At 45.6% G+C, this 16,977-nt stretch overlaps 1 protein-coding gene across 1 annotated transcript in view; it reads left to right on the forward strand.

The window, feature by feature from the left end:
• The window catches only part of LOC129856778 (thyroglobulin-like), an 83,381-nt gene extending 71,720 nt beyond the window's left edge, over positions 1-11,661 (forward strand). Inside the window, exons 44-50 of the mRNA XM_055924495.1 lie at positions 113-280; positions 900-1,067; positions 1,395-1,582; positions 7,587-7,694; positions 8,840-8,980; positions 9,250-9,446; positions 11,405-11,661. Of these exons, the coding sequence (XP_055780470.1) occupies positions 113-280; positions 900-1,067; positions 1,395-1,582; positions 7,587-7,694; positions 8,840-8,980; positions 9,250-9,446; positions 11,405-11,541 (1,107 nt within the window). The 3' untranslated portion in view covers positions 11,542-11,661. The remainder of the gene's footprint in view (positions 1-112; positions 281-899; positions 1,068-1,394; positions 1,583-7,586; positions 7,695-8,839; positions 8,981-9,249; positions 9,447-11,404) is intronic.
• The last annotated feature ends 5,316 nt before the right edge of the window (positions 11,662-16,977 follow it).

Consider the following 16,977-nt stretch of genomic DNA (forward strand, 5'->3'; position numbering starts at 1 on the left):
TTCTCTGACTCTGTCCCTCCTCTCTCTCTCCCCCCAGGGTGTCTTTGTGTTCTCCCCTGCCTCAGTGCTGAGTGGTTCTCTCACTCTGTCCCTCCTCTCTCTCTCTCCCCAGGGTGGCTCTGTGTTCTCCCCTGCCTCAGTGCTGAGTGTATCCAAAGCCCAGGGGCAGGCAGCGGCTCTGGCCCGGGAGCTCGGCTGTCCCCCCTCCGCTAACCCAGAACAGCTGGGCTCCTGCCTGAGAGCAGCTACAGCACAAGACCTCAACACTGCCCAGACTAAGGTACTGTTGGCCTTATAGACCCATATATCTTTATGTACATATTCTTTATCCCTTTACACTTGTGTGTATAAGGTAGTAGTTGTGGAATTGTTAGATTACTTGTTGGTTATTACTGCATTGTCGGAACTAGAAGCACAAGCATTTCGCTACACTCGCATTAACATCTGCTAACCATGTGTATGTGACAAATAAAATTTGATTTGATTTGAAGACTAAGGTACTGTTGGCCTTATAGACCCAGACTAAGGTACTGTTGGCCTTATAGACCCAGACTAAGGTACTGTTGGCCTTATAGACCCAGACTAAGGTACTGTTGGCCTTATAGACCCAGACTAAGGTACTGTTGGCCTTATAGACCCAGACTAAGGTACTGTTGGCCTTATAGACCCAGACTAAGGTACTGTTGGCCTTATAGACCCAGACTAAGGTACTGTTGGCCTTATAGACCCAGACTAAGGAAGGAGGCCTTATAGTCCCAGATGTATCATAGGCTGTATGTATCCCAAATGACACCCAATTCCCTGTTTAGTGCACTTCTTTTGTCCAAGGCCCATAGGGCCTATTTGGGACGCACACATCGTTTTTTCCCCCCTGTCTTATTTTATGTTATCTGTTTCAGTTGCTGTCAGTCAGTGGGCCCCTGCAGGCTTGGGGTCCAGTGGTGGATGGGGTCTCTGTCCAGGGGAAACCCTCCATGGCCCTGATGAATGCAGGCTTCCACAGAGCTGACCTCCTGCTGGGCTCTTCCGCAGAGGATGGACTCATCAGCAGGGCCAAGAGGATCAAGGTGAGAACCGGAGATCCTATAATTCAAAGACGTTCTTTGTGTTTTCTATGGTGAGAACATTCACCTCTAGTATCGTCCATCTATTTGGTGTACCTGCTTATTGAGCTTTCCCCATGCTTCAGGATGGAACTGGGGAATATGGCTCTTTGTTTTTCATAGAGTGTAGGACATATTCTAATGCGTAGACTCCTAGTTCAACTCAGCTAGTGACTAGTATGTTAGCAGTTTGTCCTCATTCACATCATATTAGTATTGAGTAGTATTACTATACTCAGCCATGTTTCATATCACCAACTTCTACTTTTCCCCCCTAATGTCTGACGACAGAACTTTGAGGAGCTCCAGGGGAGAGCTGACAGTAAAACAGTGTTCTACGAAGCCCTGTCTAACTCTCTGGGTGGCGACGATGCCAATGCTTTTGTGAAGGCTGCAGCTACCTGGTTCTACTCCCTGCAGCACTCTCCCTCTCCAGCTGGCTACAATCTCTTCTCTCAGGCTCTTAACAGTGCAACCAGGTGAGAAATGTGCTAAGCACACTACAGTACACGGTATTCATGTAGTTCCAGAATACCTTCCTCTTATTCATTGAATTCAGTGTATAAATATAAAATAAAATTGTATTAGTCACATGCGCCAAATACAACAGGTGTAAACCTCACAGTGAGGTTTACTTACGAGCCCCTAACCAACAAAGCAGTTTAAAAAAATACGGATAAGAATAAGAAATAAAAGTAACAAGTAATTAAGGAGCAGCAGTAAAATAACAATAGTGAGTATATATACAGGGGGGTATGTACATGTAGGTAGAGTTAATAAAGTGACTATGCATAGATGACAACAGAGAGTAGCAGCGGTTTAATGAGTGGGAGAGGGGGGGACAATGGCAATAGTCTGGGTAGCCATTTGATTATACAGTTCCTGTATGGAGAAGCAAGCACCGTAATAATCATGTCACAAGATACCATTCTCTGTTCAGTTCTGTGTATTCAGATATTAGTTCAGTTCACTTCATTTATTTGGCCTTTTACGGGAATTTGTCTCTTCGCGTTCAAGTGCACTGAGTTCTATACAGTGAGTTCTATACAGTGAGTTCTATACAGTGAGTTCTATACAGTGAGTTCTCTACAGTGAGTTCTCTACAGTGAGTTCTATAAGGTGAGTTACAGTGCCTTCAGAAAGTATTCATACCCCTGGACTTATTCCACATGTTGTGTTACAGCCTGAATTCAAAATGCATTAAATGTACACTGCTCAAAAAAATAAAGGGAACACTTAAACAACACAATGTAACTCCAAGTCAATCACACTTCTGTGAAATCAAACTGTCCACTTAGGAAGCAACACTGATTGACAATAAATTTTACATGCTGTTGTGCAAATGGAATAGACCAAAGGTGGAAATTATAGGCAATTGGCAAGACACCCCCAAAAAAGGAGTGATTCTGCAGGTGGTGACTACAGACCACTTCTCAGTTCCTATGCTTCCTGGCTGATGTTTTGGTCACTTTTGAATGCTGGCGGTGCTCTCACTCTAGTGGTAGCATGAGACGGAATCTACAACCCACACAAGTGGCTCAGGTAGCGCAGTTCATCCAGGATGGCACATCAATGCGAGCTGTGGCAAAAAGGTTTGCTGTGTCTGTCAGCGTAGTGTCCAGAGCATGGAGGCGCTACCAGGAGACAGGCCAGTACATCAGGAGACGTGGAGGAGGCCGTAGGAGGGCAACAACCCAGCAGCAGGACCGCTACCTCCGCCTTTGTGCAAGGAGGTGCACTGCCAGCGCCCTGCAAAATGACCTCCAGCAGGCCACAAATGTGCATGTGTCTGCTCAAACGGTCAGAAACAGACTCCATGAGGGTGGTATGAGGGCCCGACGTCCAGAGGTGGGGGTTGTGCTTACAGCCCAACACCGTGCAGGACGTTTGGCATTTGCCAGAGAACACCAAGATTGGCAAATTCGCCACTGGCGCCCTGTGCTCTTCACAGATGAAAGCAGGTTCACACTGAGCACATGAGCACATGTGACAGACGTGACAGAGTCTGGAGAACGTGGAGAACGTTCTGCTGCCTGCAACATCCTCCAGCATGACCGGTTTGGCGATGGGTCAGTCATGGTGTGGGGTGGCATTTCTTTGTGGGGCCGCACAGCCCTCCATGTGCTCGCCAGAGGTAGCCTGACTGCCAATAGGTACCGAGATGAGATCCTCAGACCCCTTGTGAGACCATATGCTGACACATGCACATTTGTGATTAAAGCTTTGAGTCGTCTTGTGTATGTCTGTATCAGCTTTGCAAGTCTGGATTTTGAGATTTTCTCTCATTCTTCCTTGCTGATTTTCTCAATCTGTTAATTAAATTAGATGGTTGAGCGGCATTCTTCAAGTCTTTCCACAGATGTTCAATGGGATTCAAGTTTGGGCTTTGGCTGAGCCACTCAAATACTTTCACATTCTTGTTCTGAAGCCATTCCAGCATTGCTTTGGCTCTATGCTTGCAGTCATTGTCCTATTGGAATGTTAATGTTCACCCCCAGTCTAAGGTCGTTTGCACTCGGAAACAGGTTCTCATATAGGATCTTCCTATATTTTCCTGTATCCTTACCAGTCTCCCAGTCCCTGCCGCTGAAAAGCATCCCCATAGCATGATGCTGCCACTACCATGCTTCACGGTCGGGATGGTGTTAGACGGGTGATGAGCTGTGCCTGGTTTTCTCCAAACATAGCGCATTGCATTCAGGCCATAGAGTTACATTTTTGTCTCATCAGAGCACAGAATATTTTGCCTTTTGCTCAGTCTTTCATGTGCCTTTTTGCAAACTCCAGGCGTGCTGTCATGTGCCATTTTCTCAGGAGTGGCTTCCGTCTGACCACTCTTCCATAAAGCCCAGATTGGTGAAGTGCTGTAGAGACTGTTGTCCTTCTGGTAGGTTCTCCCATCTCAGCCAAGGAACTTTTGTCAGAGTGGTGCCGTTTTGTCAGAGTGGTCATTGGGTTCTTGATCTCCTCCCTGACCAAGGTCCTTCTTCCTGGTTGCTCAGTTCGATCGGACGGGCAGCTCTAGGCAGAGTCTGGGTTGTTCCATATTTTTTCAACTTCCCGATGATGAAGACCATTGTGCTCTTGGAAACTTTCAACAGTCTTGAAATTGTTTTATACCCTTCCCCAGATATATGCCTCATCACAATTGAGATCAGAGATCTACGGACAGTTCCTTGGACTTCACGGTATAGTTTCTGCTTTGACATCCACTGTCAACTGTGGGACCTTATATAGTCAGGTGTGTTACTTTCTAAATCATGTCCAAACAATTCAATTTACCACAGGTGGACTCCAAGTTGTAGTGACATCTCAAAGATGATCAAAGGATGTTGGATGCACCTTGAGCTCAATTTGGAATGTCATAGGAAAGGGGAATGAATACATATGTAAATGAGATATTATTATTTATTTTTTTGTTGATAAGTTAGTAACAAATTCTAAAAACATGTTTTCACTTCGTCATTATGGGATATTGTGTGCAGATAAGTTAGAGTATGTTTTATTTAATCCATTTTTAATTCTGGCTCTAACACAACAACATGTGGAATAAGTCAAGGGGTATGAATACTTTCTGAAGGCCATACATTGAGTTCTATGCAGTGAGTTCTATGCAGTGAGTTCTATGCAGCGAGTTCTATGCAGCGAGTTCTATGCAGCGAGTTCTATGCAGCGAGTTCTATGCAGCGAGTTCTATGCAGCGAGTTCTATGCAGCGAGTTCTATGCAGCGAGTTCTATGCAGCGAGTTCTATGCAGCGAGTTCTATGCACGAGTTCTATGCAGCGAGTTCTATGCAGCGAGTTCTATGCAGCGAGTTCTATGCAGCGAGTTCTATGCAGCGAGTTCTATGCAGCGAGTTCTATGCAGCGAGTTCTATGCAGCGAGTTCTATGCAGCGAGTTCTATGCAGCGAGTTCTACGCAGCGAGTTCTATGCAGTACAGAGTGAGTGGAAACTCATAGCTAGACTATTGACCTCTTTAAACTGTTATATGTTGCTTTACTGTGATTGACAAACTGGAACAGAGCGTACATTCCAAACGACACCCTATTCCCTATATAGTGGACTACTTTAGACCAGAGCCCTGTGGCTCCTGTTCAAAACTAGTACACTATAAAGGGAATAGGGTGCCATTTGGGACGCAACTATGAAGAACTGGAACAGAGTGTGTTTCATTTGTGGTCTTGAGGAAGGAAACAGCCAGCCGAGTGAAGACTGAAATAACCTGAGGATTTAGAAGGACTGCGTGAACTGTTTAACTGATGGTGTTAGAAGCAGCGTGTTTAGAAAAGAAAGGAATGTAACAATTCAGAAATAGAACTACTAGTGCCGTGGCTCGGCCATTTAACTTGGCCCTGACATGTGGCGCAGACCAAGCTTTTCACCAGAAATGTGCCATAAGGAAACAGTATATGTCAGGGCCCATATTCATAAAGCGTCTTAGAGAAGGAGTCCTGATCTAGGATCAGTTTTGCCTTTTGGATTATAAAATGAATGGATTGATGGAATCTGATTCTATACTGAACAAAAATATAAGTGCAACATGCAACAATTTCAAAGATTTTACTGAGTTACAGTTCATATGAGGAAATCAGTCAATTTAAATACATTCATTAGGCCTTAATCTATGGATTTCACATGACTGGGCAGGGGTGCAGCAATGGGTGGGCCTTGGAGGGCATAGGCCCACCCACTTGGCAGCCAAGCCAAGCCAATCAGAATGAGTTTTTCCCCACAAAAGGGCTTCATTACAGACAGAAATACTCCTCAGCACCCCCCACCCCCTCTCACACGATCCTGCAGATGAAGAAGCTGGATGTGGAGGTACTGGGCTGGTGTGGTTACACGTGGTCTGCAGTTGTGAGTCCGGTTGGACGTGCTGCCAAATTCTCTAAAACTACGTTGGACGCGGCTTATGGTAGAGAAATGAACATTTAGTTCTCTGGCAACAGCTCTGGTGGACATTCCTGCAGTCTGCATGCCAATTGTACTCACCCTGACAACTTGAGACTTCTGCGACATTGTGTTGTGTGTCAAAACTGCACATTTTAAAGTGGCCTTTTATTGTCCACGGCACAAGGTGCACCTGTGCAATGATCATGCTGTTTAATCAGCTTCTTGATATGCCACACCTGTCACAGGTGGATGGATTATCTTGGCAACGGAGAAATGCTCACTAACAGGGATGTGAACAATTTATGTGCAAAATTTGAGAGAAATATGCTTTTTGTGCGTTTGGAAAATTTGCTAGGATTTTGAATTTCAGCTCATGAAACATGGAACCAACACTTTAAATGTTGCCTTTATATTTCTGTTCAGTGTAGATCAGCTCATGAATACGGTCCCAGATTCACTCAAGTACAATCATTTTTTTTTGTAATCTTATATGCAATGAATTCTGTACATACTCTATGTCTCTGTAGTTCTGCAGTATTGACAGAGATATTCTGCATACAGTATATCTGCAGTATTGACAGAGATATTCTGCATACAGTATATCTGCAGTATTGACAGAGATATTCTGCATACAGTATATCTGCAGTATTGACAGAGATATTCTGCATACAGTATATCTGCAGTATTGACAGATGTTCTGCATATTTCTCCAGTATTGACAGAGATGTTCTGCATATTTCTCCAGTATTGACAGAGATATTCTTCTAATGCCCTTGATCCAGGCTTCGGTAGTGATATGTATGTTTGCTGCTGGCTCTGCTCTTCAGCGTCTACTGCACTGGACTTCACCCACATAATAACTAGTGTCAAATATAGCAGGGAGCAGGGCTGAGGCTGACCCACACAACACACCCATGGACCTGAGGTTAGCTCAGGATAGCAACCGACCGATGCCTTGAAGACAAACAACAGCACATCTCACATTCACAATAACACCATGTCTCCATGTATTTTAGTAAAAGACTCCTGACCTGAAACTATCACTATGCTAGGAGTTCTACTAGACATTCTCCAGAGTTCAAAACCCCTGTAATTTGAAGGCAGATATGTCCACTGCTTGTTTATCCAGATCCATCAGTGTATTTTGGCTGCAGCAGGAATGGTCCTCACTCAGTAAATACCTGCCCTGCTGTAACACACTGGTTATGTCCCAAATGGCACCCTATTCCCTGCATAGTGCACTACACCTATAGGCACTGGTCAAAAGTAGTGCACTATGCAGGGAATAGGGTGCCATTTGGAACCTAGTCTTATTTAACTAGCATGGCACTGTGGCAGCCAGACAGACCATCTTTTCTCAAGACACAAACATACACACTCACGGCCCTCAGTCACACATGCAAATGTTTAGTTTGTTAGACAACACTGTGATTGTCAGTGAGCTGCTGTCCTGTCATGTACAGAATAGGTACACCTTGCTTTATCCTTTCTCTGTCTTTGTCCCCAAAGAAAAGGGAAACAATGATGTGAAGTGTGTTAAATTTCTCAAAAATCTCTCTCTCTCTCTATCTCTGTCTCTCTGTGCAGAGATCTCTTCATTGTGTGCCCCACCATAAAGATGGCCAACTTCTGGGCAGCTAACACCAGATCCAATGTGTTCATGTACCACCTGCCTGAGGACACCGCCCAGACCAGGTAATCACTGGGTGTAAGGAGGACTAGGCAGCCAGGAAGCCAGGTCAGGTCAGGGCTCCAGACCAGGTAATCACAGGGTGTGAGGAGGACTAGGCAGCCAGGAAGCCAGGTCAGGTCAGGGCTCCAGACCAGGTAATCCCTGGGTGTGAGGAGGACTAGGCAGCCAGGAAGCCAGGTCAGGTCAGGGCTCCAGACCAGGTAATCCCTGGGTGTGAGGAGGACTAGGCAGCCAGGAAGCCAGGTCAGGTCAGGGCTCCAGACCAGGTAATCCCTGGGTGTGAGGAGGACTAGGCAGCCAGGAAGCCAGGTCAGGTCAGGGCTCCAGACCAGGTAATCCCTGGGTGTGAGGAGGACTAGGCAGCCAGGAAGCCAGTTCAGGTCAGGGCTCCAGACCATTGACTACTAGTCATGTAGTACTTGCGTTAACTCAGTTGGTAGAGCATGGCGCTTGCAACGCCAGGGTTGTGGGTTCGTTTCCCACGGGGGGCCAGTACAAAAAAAGTATGAATGTATGTACTTGTAAGTCGCTCTGGATAAGAGCGTCTGCTAAATGACTTAAATGTAAATGTAAAACTCAGACTACCTTGTTGTGTCCAGCAATACTATTACATTTGTTTTGCTGTGTTGCTATGGAAGTGGCATGATAATCTATTATTTCCTTGTTTTGTTTTGCTGTGTTGCTAGGGAAGTGGCATGATAATCTATTATTTCTTTGTTTTGTTTCGCTGTGTTGCTAGGGAAGTGGCATGATAATCTATTATTTGTTTTGTTTTGCCGTGTTGCTAGGGAAGTGGCATGATGATGTATTATTTCCTTGTTTTGTTTTGCTGTGTTGCTAGGGAAGTGGCATGATAATCTATTATTTCTTTGTTTTGTTTTGCTGTGTTGCTATGGAAGTGGCATGATAATCTATTATTTATTTGTTTTGTTTCGCTGTGTTGCTAGGGAAGTGGCATGATAATCTATTATTTGTTTTGTTTTGCCGTGTTGCTAAGGAAGTGGCATGAGGATGTATTATTTATTTGTTTTACTGTGTTGCTAGGGAAGTGGCATGATGATGTATTATTTATTTTGTTTTGCTGTGTTGCTAGGGAAGTGGCATGATAATGTAGTGTTTATTTGTGTGTGATTTGTTTTCATTTCAGTGCTGACCTGTCAGTACCCCTGGATGTCCACTATGCTTTTGGCCTCCCCCACAGCCCCCTGACCTACGACCTGTTCACCAACACAGAGAGACGCCTCTCCCTACAGATGATGACCTACATGGCCAACTTCATCAAGTCCGGGTAAAATTTACATTTAAAAACATTAAACAGAAATTACTTTAAATAAACGCCAACCATACTTTATAGTATTGCCTTTTCCATCTAAATCAATTGGTTTATTTTGTATTGTTTGTTACATCTAAACCAATCTGCATGACTGGAGAATACTGCCTTATCCATGTGGTGTCAGAATATATAATATCTGTCATTTAGCAGACCCTTTCTTCCGAAGTGACTTACAGTCGTGCGTTCATCACGTCTCTTACTGTACGTTTTCTCCTTCTGAACAGAAATCCCAACCAGGCTCACAGTGTGTCCCGCGTGGCCTTCAGCGAGGCGGCACTGCCCACCTGGCATGCCTTCCAGCCTCACCCTGAGGGGGACAGCTATATGGAGTTGGAGCCAGGCCTCAGTAACCACAGGGGCCTCCGCAGGGCCCAGTGCTCCTTCTGGGCCGACTATGTCCCCGCTCTGACCGCCTCCACTGGTGGGTACAAGTCCAAACTGAAAATAAGATTATGTAAAACATCAGTTTGCCAAACAAACCACAGACATCTTTGCCGAAAAAAAAACAATGACAGTAACACAAAGGCTAAATAAAAAACACAGAAAACAAGTATTAATTATTCACTTCCTGTTCTTTCAGTGTCAGAAGGACATGCATAGAAACATACAGTGCATTCGGAAAGTATTCAGACACCTTCCTTTTTCCTCATTTTGTTACGTTACAGCCTTATTCTAAAATGTTTAAATAATTCCCCCCTCTCATAAATCTATACACGATACCCAATAATGACAAAGAAAACGTTTTTTTTAAAGTTTTGCAATTGTATAAAAAAAAAAGATTTTTAACCGTATTTACGTAAGTATTCAGACACTTTGCTATGACACTCAAAATTGAGCTCAGTTGCATCCTGTTTCCATTGATCATCCTTGAGATGTTTCTACAACTAGATTGGCATCCACCTGTGGTAAATTCAATTGATTGGACATGATTTGGAAAGGCACACACCTGTCTATGTAAGGTCGAACAGAGAAAAAAACAAGCCATGAGGTCGAAGGAATTGTCCGTAGAGCTCCGAGACAGGATTGTGTCGAGGCACAGATCTGCGGAAGGGTACCAAAAAAGGTCTGCAGCATTGAATGTCCCCAAGAACTCAGTGGCCTCCATCATTCTTAAATGGAAGAAGTTTGGAACCACCAAGACTCTTCCTACAGCTGGCCGCCCGGCCAAACTGAGCAATCGGGGCAGAAGGGCCTTGGTCAGGGAAGTGACCAAGATCCCGATGGTCACTCTGACAGAGTTCCAGAGTTCCTTTGTGGAGATGGGAGAACCTTCCAGAAAGACAACCATCTCTGCAGGACTCAATCAATCAGGCCTTTATGGTCTAGTTTAAAAATAAAGGAGAGCCGCACACTCTAGGAGCTCAGATGCAAAAATGTAATTACCAACGTTTCGACAGCCAAGCTGTCTTCATCAGGGTCCTTTATGGTCGAGTGGCCAGACGGCAGCCACTCCTCAGTAAAAGGCACATGACAGCCAGCTTGGAGTTTGCCAAAAGGCACCTAAAGGACTCTCAAACCATGAGAAGAAGATTCTCTGGTCTGATGAAACCAAGATTGAACTCTTTGGCCTGAATGCCAAGCGTCACGTTTGGAGGAAACCTGGCACTATCCCTATAGTGAAGCATGGTGCTGGCAGCATAATACTGTGGGGATGGTTTTCAGCGGCAGGGACTGGGAGACTAGTCAGGTGCGAGGAAAAGATGAACAGAGTAAAGTACAGAGAGATCCTTGATGAAAACCTGCTTCAGACCTCAGACTGGGGTGAAGGTTCACCTTCCAACAGGACAAGACCCTAACCACACAGCTAAGACAACGCAGGAGTGGCTTCGGGACAAGTCTCTGAATGTCCTTGAGTGGCCCAGCCAGAGCCCGGACTTGAACCCGATCGAACATCTATGGAGAGACCTGAAAATAGCGACGCTCCCCATCCAACCTGACAGAGCTTGAGAGGATCTGCAGAGAAGAATGGGAGAAACTCCCCAAATACAGGTGTGCCAAGCTTGTAGCGTCGTACCCAAGAAGACTCGAGGCTGTTAATCGCTGCTAAAGTTCCTTCAACAAAGTACTGAGTCCTTATGTAATATTTATAAAGACCTGTTTTTGCTTTGTCTTTATGGGTTTTTGTGCGTAGGTTGATGAGAAAATAAACAATCTAATCCATTTTAGAATAAGGCTGTAACGTAACATATTTTGCACTGTATGTAGCCAGTAATTAGAGGTTTGCTACTGTATGTACTTAGATGGTGCCAAACGTCCAGTCTCCGTCTGCAGAGCTTTTCATCTTTAGGAAAAACATCCATATATCACCACTTTAGAGAAGCTACTCTTACTTTACAGGATGACTTGGTGTCACAAGAAATATGTCTCTCTGTTTTTCAGGCAAACTTTCATCTGCTGTGTTGGAAGGGGAATCTGCTGGTTTGGGGGCTCCAACACCAGAAGCCAAGTTATTTGTTGATTTCTTGACAGCTGTCACCCAGAGCAAACCCAAGTCAGAGAAGGATGCTTATAATTAGAAAGAACATCCACACTACGTACCGTCTAATTTGCATTTAGGGTTTATCACTCACACATAGTGAGAAATGACATGTTGCTTCAACTGCCAAAGTAGTCGGTAAATTAAGTCATGTCATTTAACTGCCTGTTAGCTTCCAAACAAATGAAATAAAACAATAAAACAATTGCATTACAAAATACTCCTGAAGTCTGTGGTGTTGTTTATACTCCCTTCACGTCTAGAGTAGTAATCAGGTCATCTTTGGCGATAGCCTGAACATTAAAGTCAACTAGCTCATTTGGGTCTGTGTGCTGGGATTGGTAACCAAGGAGACATTACTTTAAATTAGTCAAATCGGAGAATCTCCTGAGTCAGTTACTTGACTGATAATAGAGGTGTAAAACAGCTGTCTTATTGAAGTGTACGTTTGGTGAAAGTTTCCAGAAACTTCCATCCGTGTAAAGTCTTGGTTCACTTGGTTGCGTCCCAATTGTGTACCCTACTATTTTAGTGCACTACTTTTGACCAGAGTCATATGGGCTCTGGTCCAAAGTAGTGCACTATTTAGGGTGCCATTTGAGATGCGGCCTTTGTGCGTTTAAGAAAGTGGATTGTTGGACAATTCCAGGTGTTCATAGCCGGGGGGGGGGTTGAAAGTAACAACCAACGAATTATCTCACTAATCTAACTGAATGCTTTCCTTTTCATACCAATGACTTTTCAGACCAACCAAAGGCCAAGAGCAACTAAGTACTCTTTCCAGGATGCCCCTCCTCTAGGAATGTTCCAAAATGACAGCCCAAAATATATTTCTACTATTACATATTAACACAAACCAACACTTCAATTACGTTTGTCAAAACTTCCTCTTTCAGTCATATATGTCACATTCTTGAATTTATTCACCCGCAGGATAATCACTTTGGCCAGTTGCTCGACAGGAGACAACAAGAGATACAATCTTAAAGATAAGTGTGCCCATGAGGTCCCTCTAGTCCTAGTGGCCCCAGGGATTACTACTATAGAGACTGACTGAGCTGGCCCTAACCTTACAGGGTTTACTACTGTAGAGACTGACTGAGCTGGCCCTAACCTTACAGGGTTTACTACTATAGAGACTGACTGAGCTGGCCGTAACCTTACAGGGTTTACTACTATAGAGACTGACTGAGCTGGTCCTAACCTTACAGGGTTTACTACTGTAGAGACTGACTGAGCTGGCCCTAACTTTACAGGGTTTACTACTGTAGAGACTGACTGAGCTGGCCCTAACCTTACAGGGTTTACTACTGTAGAGACTGACTGAGCTGGCCCTGACCTTACAGGGTTTACTACTGTAGAGACTGACTGAGCTGGCCCTGACCTTACAGGGTTTACTACTGTAGAGACTGACTGAGCTGGCCGTAACCATACAGGGTTTACTACTGTAGAGACTGACTGAGCTGGCCCTAACCTTACAGGGTTTACTACTGTAGAGACTGACTGAGCTGGCCCTAACCTTACAGGGTTTACTACTGTAGAGACTGACTGAGCTGGCCCTAACCTTACAGGGTTTACTACTGTAGAGACTGACTGAGCTGGCCCTAACCTTACAGGGTTTACTACTGTAGAGACTGACTGAGCTGGCCGTATCCATACAGGGTTTACTACTGTAGAGACTGACTGAGCTGGCCCTGACCTTACAGGGTTTACTACTGTAGAGACTGACTGAGCTGGCCCTGACCTTACAGGGTTTACTACTGTAGAGACTCACTGAGCTGGCCCTAACCTTACAGGGTTTACTACTGTACTGTAGAGACTGACTGAGCTGGTCCTGCCCTTACAGGGTTTACTACTGTAGAGACTGACTGAGCTGGCCCTGACCTTACAGGGTTTACTACTGTACTGTAGAGACTGACTGAGCTGGCCCTAACCTTACAGGGTTTACTACTGTACTGTAGAGACTGACTGAGCTGGTCCTGCCCTTACAGGGTTTACTACTGTAGAGACTGACTGAGCTGGCCCTGACATTACAGGGTTTACTACTGTAGAGACTGACTGAGCTGGCCCTAACCTTACAGGGTTTACTACTGTAGAGACTGACTGAGCTGGTCCTAACCTTACAGGGTTTACTACTGTACTGTAGAGACTGACTGAGCAGGCCCTGACCTTACAGGGTTTACTACTGTACTGTAGAGACTGACTGAGCTGGCCCTGACCTTACAGGGTTTACTACTGTAGAGACTGATCAAGCTGGCCCTAACCTTACAGGGTTTACTACTGTAGAGACTGACTGAGCTGGCCCTAACCTTACAGGGTTTACTACTGTAGAGACTGACTGAGCTGGCCGTAACCATACAGGGTTTACTACTGTAGAGACTGACTGAGCTGGCCCTGACCTTACAGGGTTTACTACTGTAGAGACTGATCAAGCTGGCCCTAACCTTACAGGGTTTACTACTGTAGAGACTGACTGAGCTGGCCCTAACCTTACAGGGTTTACTACTGTAGAGACTGACTGAGCTGGCCGTAACCATACAGGGTTTACTACTGTAGAGACTGACTGAGCTGGCCCTGACCTTACAGGGTTTACTACTGTAGAGACTGACTGAGCTGGCCCTAACCTTACAGGGTCTACTACTGTAGAGACTGACTGAGCTGGCCCTGACCTTACAGGGTTTACTACTGTAGAGACTGATCAAGCTGGCCCTAACCTTACAGGGTTTACTACTATAGAGACCGACTGAGCTGGTCCTAACTTTACAGGGTTTACTACTGTAGAGACTGACTGAGCTGGCCCTGACCTTACAGGGTTTACTACTGTAGAGACTGACTGAGCTGGCCCTAACCTTGCAGGGTTTACTACTATAGAGACTGACTGAGCTGGCCCTAACCTTACAGGGTTTACTACTGTACTGTAGAGACTGACTGAGCTGGTCCTAACCTTACAGGGTTTACTACTGTAGAGACTGACTGAGCTGGCCCTGACCTTACAGGGTTTACTACTGTAGAGACTGACTGAGCTGGCCCTAACCTTACAGGGTTTACTACTGTACTGTAGAGACTGACTGAGCTGGCCCTGACCTTACAGGGTTTACTACTGTAGAGACTGATCAAGCTGGCCCTGACCTTACAGGGTTTACTACTGTAGAGACTGACTGAGCTGGTCCTAACTTTACAGGGTTTACTACTGTAGAGACTGATCAAGCTGGCCCTAACCTTGCAGGGTTTACTACTGTAGAGACTGACTGAGCTGGCCCTGACCTTACAGGGTTTACTACTGTAGAGACTGATCAAGCTGGCCCTGACCTTACAGGGTTTACTACTGTAGAGACTGACTGAGCTGGCCCTAACCTTACAGGGTTTACTACTGTAGAGACTGACTGAGCTGGCCCTAACCTTACAGGGTTTACTACTGTAGAGACTGATTGAGCTGGCCCTAACCTTACAGGGTTTACTACTGTAGAGACTGACTGAGCTGGCCCTAACCTTACAGGGTTTACTACTGTAGAGACTGACTGAGCTGGCCCTGACCTTACAGGGTGTACTACTGTAGAGACTGACTGAGCTGGCCCTGACCTTACAGGGTTTACTACTGTAGAGACTGACTGAGCTGGTCGTAACCATACAGGGTTTACTACTGTAGAGACTGATCAAGCTGGCCCTAACCTTACAGGGTTTACTACTGTAGAGACGGACTGAGCTGGCCCTAACCTTACAGGGTTTACTACTGTAGAGACTGACTGAGCTGGTCCTAACCTTACAGGGTTTACTACTGTACTGTAGAGACTGACTGAGCTGGCCCTGACCTTACAGGGTTTACTACTGTACTGTAGAGACTGACTGAGCTGGCCCTGACCTTACAGGGTTTACTACTGTAGAGACTGATCAAGCTGGCCCTAACCTTACAGGGTTTACTACTGTAGAGACTGACTGAGCTGGCCCTAACCTTACAGGGTTTACTACTGTAGAGACTGACTGAGCTGGCCGTAACCATACAGGGTTTACTACTGTAGAGACTGATCAAGCTGGCCCTAACCTTACAGGGTTTACTACTGTAGAGACTGACTGAGCTGGCCCTAACCTAACAGGGTTTACTACTGTAGAGACTGACTGAGCTGGCCCTGACCTTACAGGGTTTACTACTGTAGAGACTAATCAAGCTGGCCCTGACCTTACAGGGTTTACTACTGTAGAGACTGACTAAGCTGGCCGTAACCATACAGGGTTTACTACTGTAGAGACTGACTGAGCTGGCCCTAACCTTACAGGGTTTACTACTGTAGAGACTGACTGAGCTGGCCGTAACCATACAGGGTTTACTACTGTAGAGACTGACTGAGCTGGCCCTGACCTTACAGGGTTTACTACTGTAGAGACTGACTGAGCTGGCCCTAACCTTACAGGGTTTACTACTGTAGAGACTGACTGAGCTGGCCCTGAACTTACAGGGTTTACTACTGTAGAGACTGATCAAGCTGGCCCTAACCTTACAGGGTTTACTACTATAGAGACTGACTGAGCTGGTCCTAACTTTACAGGGTTTACTACTGTAGAGACTGACTGAGCTGGCCCTAACCTTACAGGGTTTACTACTGTAGAGACTGACTGAGCTGGCCCTGACCTTACAGGGTTTACTACTGTAGAGACTGACTGAGCTGGCCATAACCATACAGGGTTTACTGCTGTAGAGACTGACTGAGCTGGCCCTGACCTTACAGGGTTTACTACTGTAGAGACTGACTGAGCTGGCCCTGACCTTACAGGGTTTACTACTGTAGAGACTGATCAAGCTGGCCCTAACCTTACAGGGTTTACTACTATAGAGACCGACTGAGCTGGTCCTAACTTTACAGGGTTTACTACTGTAGAGACTGACTGAGCTGGCCCTGACCTTACAGGGTTTACTACTGTAGAGACTGACTGAGCTGGCCCTAACCTTGCAGGGTTTACTACTGTAGAGACTGACTGAGCTGGCCCTAACCTTACAGGGTTTACTACTGTACTGTAGAGACTGACTGAGCTGGTCCTAACCTTACAGGGTTTACTACTGTAGAGACTGACTGAGCTGGCCCTGACCTTACAGGGTTTACTACTGTAGAGACTGACTGAGCTGGCCCTAACCTTACAGGGTTTACTACTGTACTGTAGAGACTGACTGAGCTGGCCCTGACCTTACAGGGTTTACTACTGTAGAGACTGATCAAGCTGGCCCTGACCTTACAGGGTTTACTACTGTAGAGACTGACTGAGCTGGTCCTAACTTTACAGGGTTTACTACTGTAGAGACTGATCAAGCTGGCCCTAACCTTGCAGGGTTTACTACTGTAGAGACTGACTGAGCTGGCCATAACCATACAGGGTTTACTGCTGTAGAGACTGACTGAGCTGGCCCTGACCTTACAGGGTTTACTACTGTAGAGACTGACTGAGCTGGCCCTGACCTTACAGGGTTTACTACTGTAGAGACTGATCA

This window comes from Salvelinus fontinalis, chromosome 6 (assembly GCF_029448725.1).
Source record: "Salvelinus fontinalis isolate EN_2023a chromosome 6, ASM2944872v1, whole genome shotgun sequence".
NCBI lineage: Eukaryota > Metazoa > Chordata > Actinopteri > Salmoniformes > Salmonidae > Salvelinus > Salvelinus fontinalis.